The following is a 17,290-nucleotide window of genomic DNA, read 5'->3' on the forward strand; positions in this document are numbered from 1 at the left end:
CTTCAGGTTCCCTGGCAAAGCATTTGGACTCAAAACTGTAGTTGTAGCATTTTTATGACAACTTGCCTTTCTGCTGGATTCTCATCCTATTCAATGGTCAGAGATTGACTTGATTCAGAATGAAATAGTTCATATTTTGCCAAGCACGTCATTAAAATTTTAACTATTCTACCACTACCTTTAGTCAATTCGGCCCCCTCCCCGAAAATGAAAATAAAAATAATAAAAGGGTACAAAAATTAACTTTTAATCCTCATTCCGCTGTTTCAAGACCTTCCCAGGAACCTTAAAAGACATAGCACTGCACTAGACACCCGAGAAAAACCTTAATTCCTTTTTACTGAATCGTATTTATTGTCCAATTTAACGTATCAAAGACACTGAGAATTTAAGCAATTTCATAGATAGCTCGATTCTCTTGTAATGATTTTCGGCATGTTAATGTATTCAAGTTGTTCAACCTAAAGAGGAGGTAAAAACATCTACAGGTTCACCATACCAGCTAAGCTGGTCATGTCCTTGCGAAAGGCCAGCAAAATATAGAGACAACCATTAGGCCAAACAATAGAATGGAAAAGAATCACTACATTAACCATTAACAAAATTTGTTGTTTGACAAAAACTTTACTAGGGTCACCTGGACCCTAGTAAAGTTTTTGCAAAGTTCAGTGACGCCATAAAAATCTTTTGACAAGTTTAGTGATGAATGGAGTGATTTTTGAATGTCAATAACCCCATGTAAACCTTTAGCATAGTTCAACAATGACTTGGATGATTTTTAAAGTTCAGTGACCCCGGTGAAAACTTATTGTAAAGTTCAGTGAACATTTGGATTATTAACCCATAAAAATGCACACGTATTACAATAAAGGTCGAGTAAAATCTTCAACTAATTAAATTTTTATTTAGAAATACATAACGAGTGCATATTGCTAGAAAGGCTGAATAAAATCCCTTCTTATATAAAATAAAGGAAAATTAAGTCCCTCCAGACGATGGCTCAGTTCATTACAAACTTTGGAAGTTCAAAATCATATATCACATTTTTGGCCCTTGGAAACAGAAACACCACAATAATTCAGCATTTATCCTTGGAATGTTCTACTCCTCGTGCAGGTAAGAAGTCAGAAAACTATGACTTTAAATGCTTTTAACATTCACAAAAACAGTCCAAAGCACGGATTAAATGAGTCATAAAAAGTTAAATGAGATTTTTGAAAGAAGAAAACATGTGCAAACTCCCAGTACATACTGTTTGTTGCGCATCTTTAATCCCCTCAGCAGCAAATGAAACTTGATCTAGGTTGAACGTCTGATTGTATAGCATATCGCGTTGACCTTCATACCTGTACAGAAAATCCAAGAAAGATGTATATATCACATCAACACGCATCTTTCCGTGTTCGGAATAATTCCAAGTGCATATTGAGCAAGACCAAAGTCAGTGAAGATCATGATAAATTAGGATAAAAAAGTTCTTCCAAGTGTAGCATAATGTCATTCATTTCCATCTATCTATGTAAGCAATACCCAAGACTCGAATTCAAGCAAGGGTGAAGATAGGTCACCGATATAATAAGCAACACATATAAATGCTTATCCCAAAAGATGATAAACATTCTTACTATTTCAACCAAAACTAACTTTCTGGCAAAATATATAACATGTGACTCTATTTCTAAAAAATGTAGAATTTCAGCTATTAAAAGGTGAAATGTGCATAAGGAACCTCACTAATCTAAAGTTTGCGATAACAAACAAATGCAGCAACATTTATCTTCCAGAAATGCAAAACATCACGTTATACCATCGACATAGATCCATGAAATATAGACTCACCATCTTTCCTTAAAAGTAGCTTATAAATTCCTTTTTCTATACAGTCAAAGTCGAACATTAATTTTCACCACACATTCCTAACTACTCCCAATTTATTATCCATATATTTCGTGAGACCCGATATTATTCCTCCTCAAAATTTACCAATAAGTTTACCCGAATAGAGGCACAGTACAGATCCCATGAAAATCTAAGAAAGTATGTGTTTTCACGTGATACATAGCTATCACTCAGAATCATTATTTATAAATTATGCAAAAGTAATCGTCGAAGAAACAATTGGAGAGCTGAGTATCAGAAGATGAAATACTATTAGAATTTCGCGCTGAGCTTTTGATATTCATGTCCTAGTACTACTGAAAGATGGAAGATGTTGAACAAACAAGGATCCTTCAACTTCCCTAAATCTAAGCATTACATTGAGCCCTTGTTAAAGCCCCATTTTTTGGGAATAATTGATTTTGTAATAGTGATTTTTTTTAAAAACGTGTGGTTAAAAAATTGGAAAAATATGTGGGTTTAAATGCAAAATTATTTTATTAGAAGTGTGTAATTGAAAATGAGTTTGAAGAAAATGGGGTTCAAACAGGGGCTGAATATACTGAATAAACTCTCCAAATGTTGAGGCTTACTGTTAAAGTTCCTTCAATAGGAATAGAACTCATCGATCTAGCCAAGAGCAGGTTGAATATGAAGACAGATACGATGCTGCTATGTGGTTAAGGTGACCTCATAACCTCATGTTTTTGCCTCCCAGTTTACTCATCACATGAGTAGAAAGAAAGAGATAAAATGGAAGAAGCATCAACCTAGTTTGGCTCATTATCATCTTCTTACTTGTATAGGTTTTTAGAAAAAATGTATTTTTCTCAACTACACATTCTCCAATAAAATAATATTATACGTAAATACAAAATTTTTCCTTATTTTTTAACCACACATATCCCAAAAAATCACTATTCCAAAGTATATTTTCCCCAAAATTTATTTTTTATGGAGCCCAAAAAGGGGCTTAATCTACACCTTTCAAATTTGATTTAAGATTTTTTCCTTGAAAATACCCATTACAGCCGAGTCATTTCTTTTAGGGTGACTAAATCCACAGTCCACCTCCCTGAAGTTTGTTCAATAAACACAGACAACCCTTGCGATTCCAATAATAATGCTATCCTCCGCAATCAAAGATAGCCGTCAAGAAAAGGTATCCCTTTTAATATTTACACGAAAAACCCTAGTTGAGGGAATGGAAATGTGGGGAAGAAGCATTTATTAAGGCCTATTTACTTTTTTTTAAAAAAATCCAATGCTTTCAATTGGCATAAATAAATACAAGGGTATCATTATATTTTCAAGCCTTTTTTGTGCTAACATTCCTATGTGACATCATACAAGCATTTTGTTAACATGAGGGGCATTTGTTATATAGAGGTCAATCTGAGTGAACAATAATAGGCAGAGCCACAAAGGGTCTTCTTGTATATTGAACAAAATCTCAAGGAGGTGGATGTTATTAATACTTTATTTCCTTCTTAAAGTTTCGCTTCAAATTAAAAGAAAAAAGAAAAAGCGAACAAATCTAACTTTCCCTACTTTATTTTCTCCCACTTTCTCCACTCTACCTTTCTTTCCCTCAAACATACATCTTCCCCACAATTAGGTATAAATAACTTTAGAAACTTTTTGTTTATCATGTTCCGGGAGCTACAACTCTATGATGGTAATTCTCAAAACTACTAAAAGAAGTGAAGATTACGATGTACTTAGCAACATAGTGTTAGTGGCTTAATCTTCATTTAAATCAAAACAAATGAAATGTGGATTACCTGTGCTATTATATAGTATAATCAATTGAACAAGATGATACACTAGAAAATCTGGAGGTTGTGGACGTCATATTCAGTGGCATATCTACTGCTCAGTTTCTGATCTTCATAAATGTCAGCATAATATTGGGAATTCATATTGAACGTTTTTCATTTTCATCGATCCCACTGAACATCTTAATATTTCCTCCCACTATTTTGGAAGGTGGATTACCTTGAATTCCTATGGAAGAAGGTCCTCTAATCCTCACGCAGTAATATAATAATTCTTAAGAATGTCGAACAAGTTTTTTGATGTACTCCCCAAAACTATAACTCTAATGCAATCTTGTACTTGTACCCATGTAAATTTCCAATTTCAAAAACAGATCCACATTTCAGCATGCTGATAATCCAGAGTTGGTAAAACCCCACCCCCCCTCTTCCACCTATCATTTTTCTATTAATGAATTCTTATTTTAACACGCTAAAACCATATCATCTAATTTTTGACATTCCACAATCAACCTGCTCTAAGAGCAGCCAGAAATCACAGTTTTTAATTGAAACTTCAAGGTAACTCAGCCTCAAGTAAAAGCATAAACAGATCCTTTGATATCATTAGCAAGAAAAATGTTTCTGATTTCAGTCACCAAAATGTGCGTCTTCTAATTCCCCAAAGTTAAGAAGCAACAAAAAAGAGGAGAAAGTACTTACATTCTCTTCTGCTTGAGAACCCTCATGGCTCGAGCTTTGACGGCTTCTTGCGCTGGACCTGCTCGGGTCCTCTTGATCTGCTCTTTGTATTTAGCCAGTTCAGCATCAAGCTTATTTATCTTCTCCTCAACTGTGTCACCTCTCTTATTGATCTGATATAAACAGTGGAAGACATCTCAACATCTAAAATGAATAGTTATCAAGATCCCAGGGAAGTAAAGCAATCAATTCTATAGTATAAATGTACAGCAACATTCAAAGTAAGCAACAATGTTCTCATTTCACCAACCATGAAAGGCAACCCTTAGAAGCCAAGGTTCAGCATATAAGGAAGATAACAATTTTAATGCTTCCTAATTACTGAATTAATAGTAGTAGGCATTGCTCATGTTTACCGCAGAGCAATTATATCAAATCTTATGATGTGAATCCTTGCATACACCTAAAATGTCAAGCATCGAACACAGTTATAGATAAATTAAATAATGTCTCCATCAAGGTCAAAATCTTTCGATGATAATTTCATTCTTTTATTTTCTTTTAAATGTAGAAGTTCTACAACTTTAAGAGGTTTGATTTTATTACTTGACATCTCATATTCAATCGTCAAGTTTAGGTGAAGAGTTGAAGAGCCTGCAATGAGTATCTAGTGTTGAAAATATACATATTTTTCTTTTGAACACATATGGACAATCAAAGGAGTATTGGACACATGCTCTCAAGAATAGACGCACTTAAAAGCTTGAATAGTGTTCGTGTATGATAAGGACAAGCTTCTGTACTGCAATTATACATCCTTCCTAGCACTTCAGAAACATATTCTAGTTCTCCAACAACTTCCAAACAGTAGACGAATTCACATAAAACTTCTCTGTCTAAATTTATAAAAATAATGGTATAGAGTAACACTAAGCCTATGTTTGAGCCCTTTTTTTTTTTTTTTTTAATGAGCTTTGGTAACTGTAAATTTTTGAAAAACGGGTGGTTAAAATGTAGGAAATATTTTTGGATTTATGCAGTTGAAAATGAATTATAGCAGACATACAAATAACAAAAATGATAAAATAAAATAAAGGCGGTTGAATATGCAATAAATTGCAACATTAAGGGATATGAAATCACAGATCACTCAACAATAGATTCAAACAAGAAAAAAATCCAAATATTCGAGTACAGAACTTAGATACAAATCAATGAAACAAGATAGAAAGCGTCAAAAGGTACGCACCCGATCGGAGGCGTCTTGAACTGTGGGAGGTGGTTCTTTGTCTTTCTTCGCTCCAAACACTCTCCTCATAGCTTCTTCTTTGGATTTCTTCTTCGATTATTGCAGTGAGGATTGGAGTTTCAGTTAAATAGAGATTATTAGGAAGAATTTTGATTTTTTTTATTTGTGTTGGAAGAATGATCAACTCAAATCTACGAAATTGTGATCTGACTTTAGGGGAAGGGGAAGGGGAAGATTTAGCGAAGTTTCCAGGAAATAAAATAATTGAAACCAATGGACATATTCCTGTACGCGTTGAGCATTTGGAAGCTTGTTTACGCGCTAGATATCATTTTGCCATTGTTTGGTACCGTATAAAATTCAAATTTTAATTTAAATCAAAATCAACAATTAATTTTAATTATATATTTTATAAATTTCATAACTTTTAAACCACACATTAATCAACTTTTATCAAAATTTACTAAACCCCCGTTTGACCCCCATTACTTAAAAATGAAAATGGGGGGAATAGTATTTTTTAGAAAAATGAGTGGTTGAAAAAGAAAAAAAGTTTTCGATTTACATGTAATATTATTTTACAGAAGATTGTGTGGTTGAAAATATGAGAGAGAAAAATGGAATGTTCCGTAAAATAATATTACACATAAATGGAAAACTTTTCTTTCTTTTTCAACTATTTATTTTTCAAAAAAAATATTATTTTACCCATTTTTATTTCTAAAAAATGGGGGCCAAATAGGACATAAAAATCTAATTTTAATATCTACCAAACATGGGCATATTTTATCAAATTTTCTTGCATTTTTAGGAATTTTAGAACTCTTAACTAAAAGTTTATTAATGACAAAATTAATCGAATGTCCACCATGAGCATAAGTTATAATGTTCACATGGCAACGTTTGCTATTGAATTCAAATTTTAATTTAAGTCAAAGTTAACAATTAATTTTAATTATATATTTTATGGGCTCCACAAATTTTCGATCACACATTAATCAATTTTTATTAAAATTTATTAAAAATCTGATTTTAATTTCTACCAAGTTGGGGCATATTTTGTCAAATTTTCTTGTATTTTTTAGAAATTTTAGAACTCTTGACTGAAAGTTTATTCATGACAAAAATAGACTAATCTCCACGATAAGCATGAGTTATAATGTTTGTGTGACAACATTTGTGAACATTATAACTCATATCTACCGTAGACGTTAAAGCAAAACCGTTATTAATGATACATTCTATTAGCATACTCAATCAATCTTAAAAGCATATCATTTTGGATTGTACGCATTTGTATACTACCAAATAAGTACCTAAAAGAATAATTTAAAGTGAAGACAAACATATTCTAATCAAAACAGTTATTAATGATACATTCAATTAGTACCCTCAACCCATCTTAAAAGAAAATTATTTTGGATTGTATGCATTTGTATACTACCAAATAAGTACCTAAAACAATAATTTAAAGTGAAGACAAACATATTCTAAGTTAAAAGACTGAATTAAGCTTTTTGTACAGATGAAATGTACAGAGATCTTTACAAATATACGAGTGGCAACATTGCATTGGCTAGTTAAACTTTTTTTTGTCCAATATCTTGTCAACCATTTCTGTATTTGTAGCAAGGTTGTTAAAGACTCAATTTTTATTTATTTACGTCTCGAGAAGGCATCAATGAATCATCTACATAGAATACCATGTAGTTCAAAAACTCCAAAGTAATGTTTATACTATTCAATTAGGCATCATGGACGCTATTTTTGTATTATCAGTTTTTTCTCGAAAACTTCTAAAATCTCGTTTGGCGTGACTTTTACTTTTTATGGAAGAGCTTGTTGAGTAAGTTACATTAGACCAATTTTTTTAAAAGCTCTTTTAGTAGTACAAAGTGTTTCAAAATATCATCCAAACATGTTCAAAAACAAGTTTTTAACTTCAAAAATCAAGCCAAACTGGCTCTTATGGTAATTGTAGTTGAGTATTTATATAGTAGAATATATTTTATAAGATAATTTAGACATTTGTCCTTTCATTAAATATCTTCTATGCGTGCGATATGAATTACTAGATAAGATTAAACAAGATAGACATGCAATGCAACACTCGGTTTGGGTTGAGTTTTTCATCATTATCTCCTTCATTTCTTTCTTATGTGCAATCCACCATGCTACAACGTATGAACATTATGCTTAGTGTAAGTGTTATGCCCTAGATCCAATCGATTTAGGTTGTAAACGCTTTTAATATGTTTAATGCATTTAATTTTGCCGAGATCTATTATTTATTTAAATTAATTTTGTGATAAATAATATTAAATATACGAATTACATATAATTGGATCTTGAATAAACCGTGGTCGTAAGTAATAACGAGATACGAATTTCGTTAATACAGTTAGACCATCACGTGTGGCATTTCTTACTTGTGAAGTAAGTAGCTGATCTCACGAGCTAAAGTGTGGTGACACTTAAATGAACACGTGGATGTTTTGTTATAGAACAAAACATTGGAGACCCGCTAAGAGATTCCACATAGATAACTATCTGAGTGTCAGTGGTTAATCTCTAACGTTCGGCAATGAAATTGGTCCTACAACTTGAGGTCATCATAGTACCTTATATGAGGACAGTGATATTTTGACGGTGTTGGATGTTGCTCTGCCAAAGGCCGCTAATACGACATCGTTCGGGTATGTCAAGAACCATATGAAGGTTGTGAATGATCAATAGAGGATTTGTTCCTCTTAGATAGTAAGAGATTGTGATCTGCATTTCATTCAATTAAGTCAATAACGAAATTCTTGGCCAAGGTGTACTTATAAGTCAAAAAGAGTTTTCGACTCATATTGACTTAATAGAAGAATGAAAGATATGATCGATAATCGAGATTGACACACTTCCATATCTCGTAGTGGATCAGATCATATTGACGAAGGGATTATAATTTCATGATAAACGAACAGTTTTGGTTTTGTCATACCACGTGACATTTCCTGTCACATGTGTTGCCCTGATACATTGCTAGATGTCAATCTGGGACGACGAGTATGAATCTGTGATAAATTAAAAGAGTATTTAATTTATTAGTTTTGATTAGATCAAAATAATATTTTACGTCGTTAGGTATCGTGGTCGGGAACCTAATGGGTCGCACACAAAAGAGAATTGATAGGTTGCAAATTCCCAATTGACTAATTTAACAATCGTTGGATAAATTAATTAATTGGATTTGTTATTTATATTCCCGAATTAATTAATTAGATTGATTAATTCACGGACCGGGTTTTATTAAATGGATTAATTAAAAATGGACCGGATCTGGCCGAGCCCGTTTGGATTTATATAAATATATGACTAGGGTTTGAGATCCATTGGGTTTTCAATTATTCTTGCTGACACAAGAGGAAAAGCCTAGCAGTTGCAGTCCATTCTCTATGTGGATTTCATTGGAGGCTGGACAATTGGACAGCTGTGAAGGGCAGATTCAAGTTGCTGGAAAGGAATAATGCGAAGGAGTTTGCAAATTAAAAGAAAATGTATATTTCTTATCACAGTTTTTATCTAAATATAAAGTTGAATCCTGAATGGAAATTGAAATTTGTTAAATTTTGCTGTGCATGTTTAAGTAAATTCTCATCACTTAGTCAATCAATTAAATATTAATCAATGCTCAATCGATTAGTTTTGGCCTAAAAAATTCGTTTATGGCATCAAGACAGCCACAAAAAAAAAAAAAAAAAAAAAGGCACAATGACCATCAATCTTTTGTCATTGGATTCAATAGACGATCTTGTTGCATTCACTATCAATGGAATCAGAGGTGTTTTATGGACACGTTCCTTATTTTTAAAAAGGGATAATGATGCCTAAATCGTCGAAGGTCGAACGTAAATATGATGCCTACGACTTTCCACTGGTCGTGCAAGTAAATGTTAAACATTATAATATGATATTTATGGTCTGTTCGGTAGTGATTTTGAAAATCAATTCTTTTATCGTTAGAGAAAAAAATGAATCTTACCTGTAAGTGAAAAAAGTAAAAAATGACAACTGACTTAATAAAGTAACAATAAAAAAATTTGATTTTTTGGGTGAAAAATTAGAATCAAACGGGGGTCTTAATTAAATTTCTATATTTAATACTTTCAAGTGTTGCCGGTATGGATGTACGAGGCTATCCCGACATTGGCAGCCAAGTTGGCGATAAGAAAGTATTTAGCCGACAGAAGAGGCTCCTATCTCGATTCTTATCTAGATAGAGAGTGTGTACATGGCTTTATATTTTATCATATTTTATTTGATAAAAGAATGTACTAATTTTAGACCTTCTTATTTATTTAAGAGCATTATCCTATTAAACTACAATCTCCGTCCTCATCTTCTCTACCACAGCAGGAACCTGAATTGCATCGATCTTTTAAATCGAGTTGATCTCCTAAACCTAATCGATCTTGTATATGATGTCAATCTTTTTCACCTCTTGCACCACACTCGCGTTCTACTATATCCTCAAATATTTATTTGAGCATTTAAGTGGACTCATGTCAGCAACGGACACAGAGAATTACAAGTTATCGACAAATATTGTGCAATTTGAGACAGATGTCCTACAATCTAAGATATGAATTTAAAACATGAAAGAGTGTGATTATTGATTGGGCCTAACCCTACCATCAGACAGTTGTTGCAACAATGGAATCCAAATGGGAGATGGAGAGGATGGATAAGGTGCTTGAGCAGACTAATAGGCCAGATAGTCTATACAAGAGGATGATGGAGATGGTGGAAAATGGTGTAAATGAAAGGGTTGGAGAGGGTAAACGAGAGGGTAAACGAGAGGATAAAGAAGCTAGAAAGCATGCAAGTAAGATTATGAAGCCGAAGGTATTGGACAAAATGATGTTATTACTATCACAACATGTTAGTTCTTCATTCTCAATCAAGGCGAAGAAGAAAATAGTCATGAACGTCAATATATTCCGCCAGGCCAATCTGATTAAGAAGAAATCATCCCCTAAATCATAGAGAGTTCTAAGATGTGGATAGACTTTCTACTTTCTAGTGTTGAACGTGGATTGGTATTCAAAAATCATGAATGCTAAGAAATGGTTTGAGGATGTGTGAAGGATGAATCTTAACCACCAGATGCTATAAGCACAATCTTATACTATGTATGTTCATATGATATATGTAGTTATTTATGTATCATTTGTCATTGATGTAGCATGTTGATTTGCGATATATTTGCTACAACAGTCGTTTGACTTTTTTGGGGAATTATGGACTGCATGTTCAAAAATGCTCTCGATATCGAGTAGATGGCAATATATTGTGACATGGACAAGTAGCGTTGCCAAATCATCTCTAGAAATGTGTGAAGGGGAAGAGCCTAGGCTATGTAAGAAGTGGGAGGATTGTACACATTATATATTCCAATGATAGCAATTTCACTTTGGTTTTAACATATCATATTGCTAAATTTTAGTTTTGTAATAATGACAGCATAACTTATGAGTTGAAAACCCCTATGCATATTGGCTATGACTACAAGTGAAAATGAAAAATTGTCCAATTGAAACTTTCTACACGTGCATGTGGTGTTATTCAAATTCATAACATATCATAGGTTGGGTCTACTCCTCATGTCAAATTGAATTTGATCTAAGGGCCATATACATTCTTTCTCACCTCGAGAGTTTGGAAAATTTTTTCTTCCATTGTTGGGGTTAGCTCTCTTTTATGTATTTGTGAATTTTCACTTCCATTATGAAACTATTCATGCAACTAGCTGCGAATCCACTCAATTATCGCAAGAGCTGATAGCTTTCAAACTTTCATAAATAGTGATTTCAATGACTATATTATTTGATGCCATTGAATTGTACACTATTCCTGTAAAATTGTGATATGTCCCATGTTCAACCCGACCTTTATTAAATAGTCCATACAGCACACGGTTGACTTTCTATCTCGCCTCTATGATGTGCATCTGGATAAACTTCATTGATACCCTTTTTTATACATTCCCTAGTCAAATATCAAAAGCAAAGTTCTCGACATCCCCGTTTATTGACTACGTCAAATATAAGATGATAAATTTGAATGTTTAGACTTTAGATCATGACATGCAATAATAATTATCATTCCTTCGTATTTATATTTCATGAACGTTCCTTCGGTTAGAATTAGGCATTATATTAAATTAGTAAATCATCAAATGCAAAAGAAGTATTTGAAGCTAATGCTGGCATTAGTTTCAACAAAGAACGTCGAAAATCATGATTAATTCTCCTTATGTTATGACAATATGTGGCTAGTTTAAAATAACTGTTCTCTGATGAACCCATTAAATATTTCAATTCACATTCTGGTGGCTCAAAGTGAAGTATATGAATATAAATTAACATGTTATACACAAATATTGTTCAACATAATTTAAATTTTAATTATATAAATTTACCTATTTTGTTTATAATTGATATTATTATTATTATTATTATTATTATTATTATTATTATTATTATTATTATATAAATTAACATATTATAGACAAAATTTGTTCAACATAATCTAAATTTAAATTATATAAATTTACTTTTTTTGTTTAGATTTGATACTTTTTTTCAACATATATTTTTAGATAAATTATATATATTAATTTAATAAAGGATTTGCTATTTGTACATAAAAAATGTATATAAACCGTTACCGAATATGACATGGAGGGAAAATATTGGATGAAAAAGTTGCCTGTATTTTAAATTAACGAATGATAGAATGCCATGTAATTATTATGTAATCCCTTATATAAATTTTGATGTACATGCAGTAAGATCTTTAAATAAAATAATCATTTGTAAGTATAACCAAGGCCCAATTTGTTTTCCATCAATGTAAAAATGAGAATGAAAAATATAATCGTTATGGATCCCACACAAGAGATAGAAATTCAAATATAGTGACTTGATGTGATGGATAACGATCATATTTTTCATTTTAATGGCCAAATAATGAGAAGCAAACTGGGGATAAATATTAAAACATAGTTCGACTGTGTTAAGTACATAGGCAATAACTTTTCAGTGCTTAGCTATTGCGCATAGATTTTAACTTCTTGTTACAAGAAAGTAAGTAATCACGACATTTGACTGGAATCAACTTGAAAGTAAGAATTCATTTAAAAGTAGTTTTTTATTTTTTAGTGTTTGTTTGGTATTGAATTTGTTAATTGATTTTTTTGATCGTTAGAGATAAAGTGAGTCTTACCTATGAGAAAAGAATTCAAAAAGGACGATTGGAATAGTAAAATAACGATAAAAAAATTGATGTTAATTGAATTAAAATCTCTACCAAACATGTTCTTAACCTCAAGTTATAGCAGCAAATGAACAAAAAAGAGCTGGATATTAAAATCACTAGTTTTGAAATTCACAAATAAAATTGTACCATTGCCTTTGGTAAATTTGTCGATGCTATAGGGAAAAGGCTAGAGCCACCGTTCGCAAATTCTAGTACCCTATCTCACTCTCTATATATATAGGAATGTAAATGAGTCTAGTCAAGTTGAACCATGAGCTGAAATTGAAGGCTCGATTAAAAACGAATCGAGTTCTTTTTGGCCCTAGCCTTGATAGAAAAAATGGGGCTCGACTTGAGCTTTCGAGTTAGACCTTTTCGAGCTTAGCTGGCTCCTTTTTTTTTTTTTTTTTTAGAGCAACAACCCTTTAACCGCAGCTGCCTTATTTCCAAGACACGAGCTGATCAAGCCATGTGGGTCGAGCTCGAGCCAACACTTGAAAATGAGGCTAGGCCCGAGCCTCGATACGGTTCCAACGAGTCGCAAGTTGATTCGAGTTGACTTGAACTTTTTTCGAGTTGAGCTATGAATCGTCCAAGTCGATGAGTGAAATTGACATTCCTACTCTATATGCATAACTGTAAGGGTCCATTTTATTGCAAAGATGAAAATGAATTGCCTAAAAATTGTTTTCCTGAGAATTGTAAATTATTATATTTGATTGGTATAATATTTTACATGAAAAATGTTGAAATAAAATTATTTTTTGGTGTTCGTTTGATTTTATTTTATATGAAAATTGTCAATTAAAAGGATAGAATTTACTGGTATTGGAGATTAAATATGTTTCCATTGTCAAAAAAAAAAATTATCTATCTTTTAATATTCGTTTGGCCTTATTTTATATGAAAATTATCGATTAAACGAAAATATTTTTTACAATAATTTTTAGAATTTGTTTTCACTACAACATAAAAAAAAAAAAATCGAAAAAAAATGCTAGAGAATTGCAATTCCTTGAATTCATGAAAAATGGCTTATGTGGCACAAAATATGGAAATTCAATTCAAAGTAAAAAAATGGGTCTCAAACAAAATTGAAGTGAAAGATGGAACACTATCAAACAATACCTAAGTGATGGATTCGAAGGAAGCACAGCTGCACAAGAACAGAAAATCACCTCCGAGTTTGATTTAGAAAATGAAACCCTTTTTTGTGTTGTCTATCTTAGTACTGTTCTTGGCGATCTCGTTCAGTATAACCAAAACAAATCACTGCAAATTATTCAATCTAAAATCGATCCTTTCTCGCCATAAACTCCTAAAATTTTTCCGTCCAAACCCAATTCAGAAGCAGCATAATCTAAATACTCAAATGCCCTCTGCCGATTCCGAATCTCCGTTCTGTGTTCTATGGATGGCCCCTTTTCTTTCAGGAGGTGGTTATAGCTCAGAAGCTTGGTCTTATATATTAGCGTTAAGCAATTACCTAAAAACCCAAAAGAATTCAAGATTCAGGTTGAGCATTGAACAACATGGGGATCAAGTAAATCTAGAATTCTGGGAGGGTTTGCCGTTGAAAATGAGGAATTTGGCTCTTGAGCTTTACCAATCTGAATGCAGATTGAATCAGACGGTTGTGGTTTGTCACAGTGAGCCAGGTGCTTGGTATCCTCCACTTTTTGATACCCTGCCGTGCCCGCCACTTGATTATGGTAATTTTAAGTCTGTAATTGGGAGGACTATGTTTGAGACTGAGAGAGTGAATTCCGAGCACGTAGGGCGATGTAATGGGATGGATTTTGTTTGGGTTCCTACTGAGTTCCATGTTAATGCTTTTACGCGAAGTGGGGTCGATCCATTGAAGGTCAAGAAGATTGTTCAGTCTGTTGATTTGGAATTTTATGATCCATCCAAGTACAAGCCATTGGACTTATCCTCCATTGGGACTCTAGTACTTGGATCAAATTTGACAGGATTAAATTTGGATGAAAGGTTTGTTTTCTTGAGTGTGTTTAAATGGGAGCATAGGAAGGGGTGGGATGTGTTATTGAAGTCTTATCTGATGGAATTTTCTGGAGTTGATAATGTTGCATTGTATTTGTTGACGAATCCTTATCACTCGGATAAAGATTTTGGTAACAAAATTATTCAGTACGTGGAGGGTTCGGATTTGGAGAAACCAACTAATGGTTGGGCTCGCGTTTATGTTATAGATGAACATATAGCACAGGTTGATCTGCCTCGACTCTATAAAGCGGCCGATGCATTTGTTCTTCCATCTAGAGGGGAAGGATGGGGTCGGCCCCTGGTTGAGGCAATGGCAATGTCATTGCCGGTGATTGCTACTAACTGGTCAGGGCCAACTGAGTATTTGACCGATGAGAATAGCTATCCCTTGCCTGTTGATAGAATGAGTGAAGTGGAAGAAGGACCATTTAAGGGGCATTTATGGGCAGAACCCTCTGTTGATAAGTTGCAACTTCTGATGAGACATGTAATGAGCAATCCCGAGGAAGCTAAGGCTAAGGGAAGACAGGCAAGGAACGACATGAGCAGAAAGTTTTCTCCCGATATTGTTGCTCGGATTGTTCTTGACCATTTACAACAAGTTATCAACAATATGGATTGAGCTTTCAAGTCAAGTCGTATACTGAGCCCTTGGACCTTACATTTGATGGTTCGTTTAGATTGTCCTTTTACTGATAGACTTTATTCGAGACCACGTGACTTGGAAGTCGGATTGAAGCCTAAAATGATCTGCTGATAACATTTCATTTTCTTAGATGAAGATATATGCTATGAAGCACATGCACCATGTTGATAGTCGTGAAGTGATGCTAAAATTCAATGCAGAAAAGATCTGTAAATTGGTCTAATTTTCCATTTGTAAAACCTTTTCGGGGAATGTTTATAATTATTTGGTTGAAATTGTTCCCATTGAATGGTGTAGAATGACGCTTGATGCACCTCTTTCGATTTGTCTTGTGGTTTCTTAGCATTTTTTATGCAGTTGGAGGTTGTCTGAGGGAAACTAGTACTCTAACCTCCATTCAGTAGTTTGAAAGGGAAAGAAGGGAGAGATGTAATATTGCCAAATATGTTCAAGTTAGATTTAGCTTCCAATGACATTTGGTTTAGCCTGAACTAATGAGATTTTTTTTCTATAAAGTTTTGATGTGGTTTTGTCAAAAACACAGTGGATGTGAAGCCGAGGGAAAAGATAGTAATTATTTTTTTCTTGCTCCACCATTTAACAAATGACAACCACAAATACTTGCTGTGTAGTTTGATGAGCTCCATTCCAAGAAAAAGAATTAGCTGTTGCGTTTCCTCTGAAGTATATGGGCTGAAAGATATGGCTTATTTCATGATGTTAACTTGCTAGCCTGATGTCGACTCTAGATATCCATCACTTCTTTTAATAATCGGCAGTCATTCGAGGTAGCTCGACAGAAGGCTAGACTGTCATTGGCAATGAAGAGGTGGATAATTTGGGATCCTCAGTAGGAAAAATTGAACTCTCTAAATGTACGAGTCAGTTTCAATCCTTCAAAAGAGACACCAGAACCCTTATGTACGTAGGAGAAAAAGATATAGGAATGGCGGACAACCTTCTTGTAATCCCCGCTTCAGCGTGACCGGGTGTCAAGGATCACAACTTTACTTAGCCCCTTGACACTATTGCAGAAGAAAAAGATATAGGAATGGCGGACAACCTTCTTGTAATCCCTGCTTCAGCGTGACCGGGTGTCAAGGATCACAACTTTACTTAGCCCCTTGACACTATTGCAGCCGTAGTTTGCCCAACTTCGGCCGCACATTGTAAATATTATTTCAAATTTGAGTTGTAATTTTCTTTTCATTGTAATAGTTATTTCAGTTGTAAAATAGATTTGATATTAGTAAACGTTTAGTATGATTCCTCGTCTTTTAAACGTCTACTGCTGTCACTTAGGTTTTTGTTCAGAATGTTATTATAGGAGGTATTAGTCATTCAAAAATCTTTCAAGCTCACATGTGTCCGTCCCCTGCACCAGCAATTGTAATTTTCTGCTTTTGTCAATTGTAATGTTCATTTTTCATCAATCAATGTTCAATTTACTTTTAATACATTCAAATTCTCTATTGTAAATTTTCTACAAAATTGTAATCAAATTTTCTTTCGTCCCGACGCGATAGAGAAAAGGCGGAAGGTAGTCTAGTGGAGTAGATTATTGCCGCACGATGTCTTTTTCTGTGCCAAGAAGAAAGGCACCCCGTGAAACTAGGGGTGGCAGTGGGCTGAGCCGAGCCGGCTCGGCTCGAGCTCGTGGCTCGTTTTTCACGAGCCGAGCTCGGCTCGGCCCACGAGCTCGAGTACTCACAAGGCACAAGCTCGTGGGCCGGGCCGAGCTGAGCC

General features: G+C 33.8%; 2 protein-coding genes across 2 annotated transcripts; one reads left to right on the forward strand and one right to left on the reverse strand.

The window, feature by feature from the left end:
- Window positions 1-942: 942 nt before the first annotated feature.
- On the reverse strand, window positions 943-5,859 carry LOC111383902 (vacuolar protein sorting-associated protein 60.1-like). Its single transcript, XM_023008090.1, has 3 exons — window positions 5,587-5,859; window positions 4,359-4,510; window positions 943-1,346 (listed from the first exon to the last, which is right to left on the reverse strand). Exons 1-3 carry the CDS (start codon window positions 5,653-5,655, stop codon window positions 1,202-1,204), a joined length of 366 nt encoding a protein of 121 aa, XP_022863858.1. The 5' UTR covers window positions 5,656-5,859; the 3' UTR covers window positions 943-1,201.
- An 8,093-nt stretch (window positions 5,860-13,952) lies between these two features.
- Window positions 13,953-16,035, forward strand: LOC111383901. Its single transcript, XM_023008088.1, has one exon. The coding sequence runs from the start codon at window positions 14,090-14,092 to the stop codon at window positions 15,518-15,520; it is 1,431 nt and encodes a 476-aa protein (XP_022863856.1). The 5' UTR covers window positions 13,953-14,089; the 3' UTR covers window positions 15,521-16,035.
- Window positions 16,036-17,290: the final 1,255 nt, after the last annotated feature.

The sequence above is a fragment of the Olea europaea genome, unplaced genomic scaffold, assembly GCF_002742605.1.
Source record: "Olea europaea var. sylvestris unplaced genomic scaffold, O_europaea_v1 scaffold279, whole genome shotgun sequence".
Classification (NCBI taxonomy): Eukaryota; Viridiplantae; Streptophyta; class Magnoliopsida; order Lamiales; family Oleaceae; genus Olea; species Olea europaea.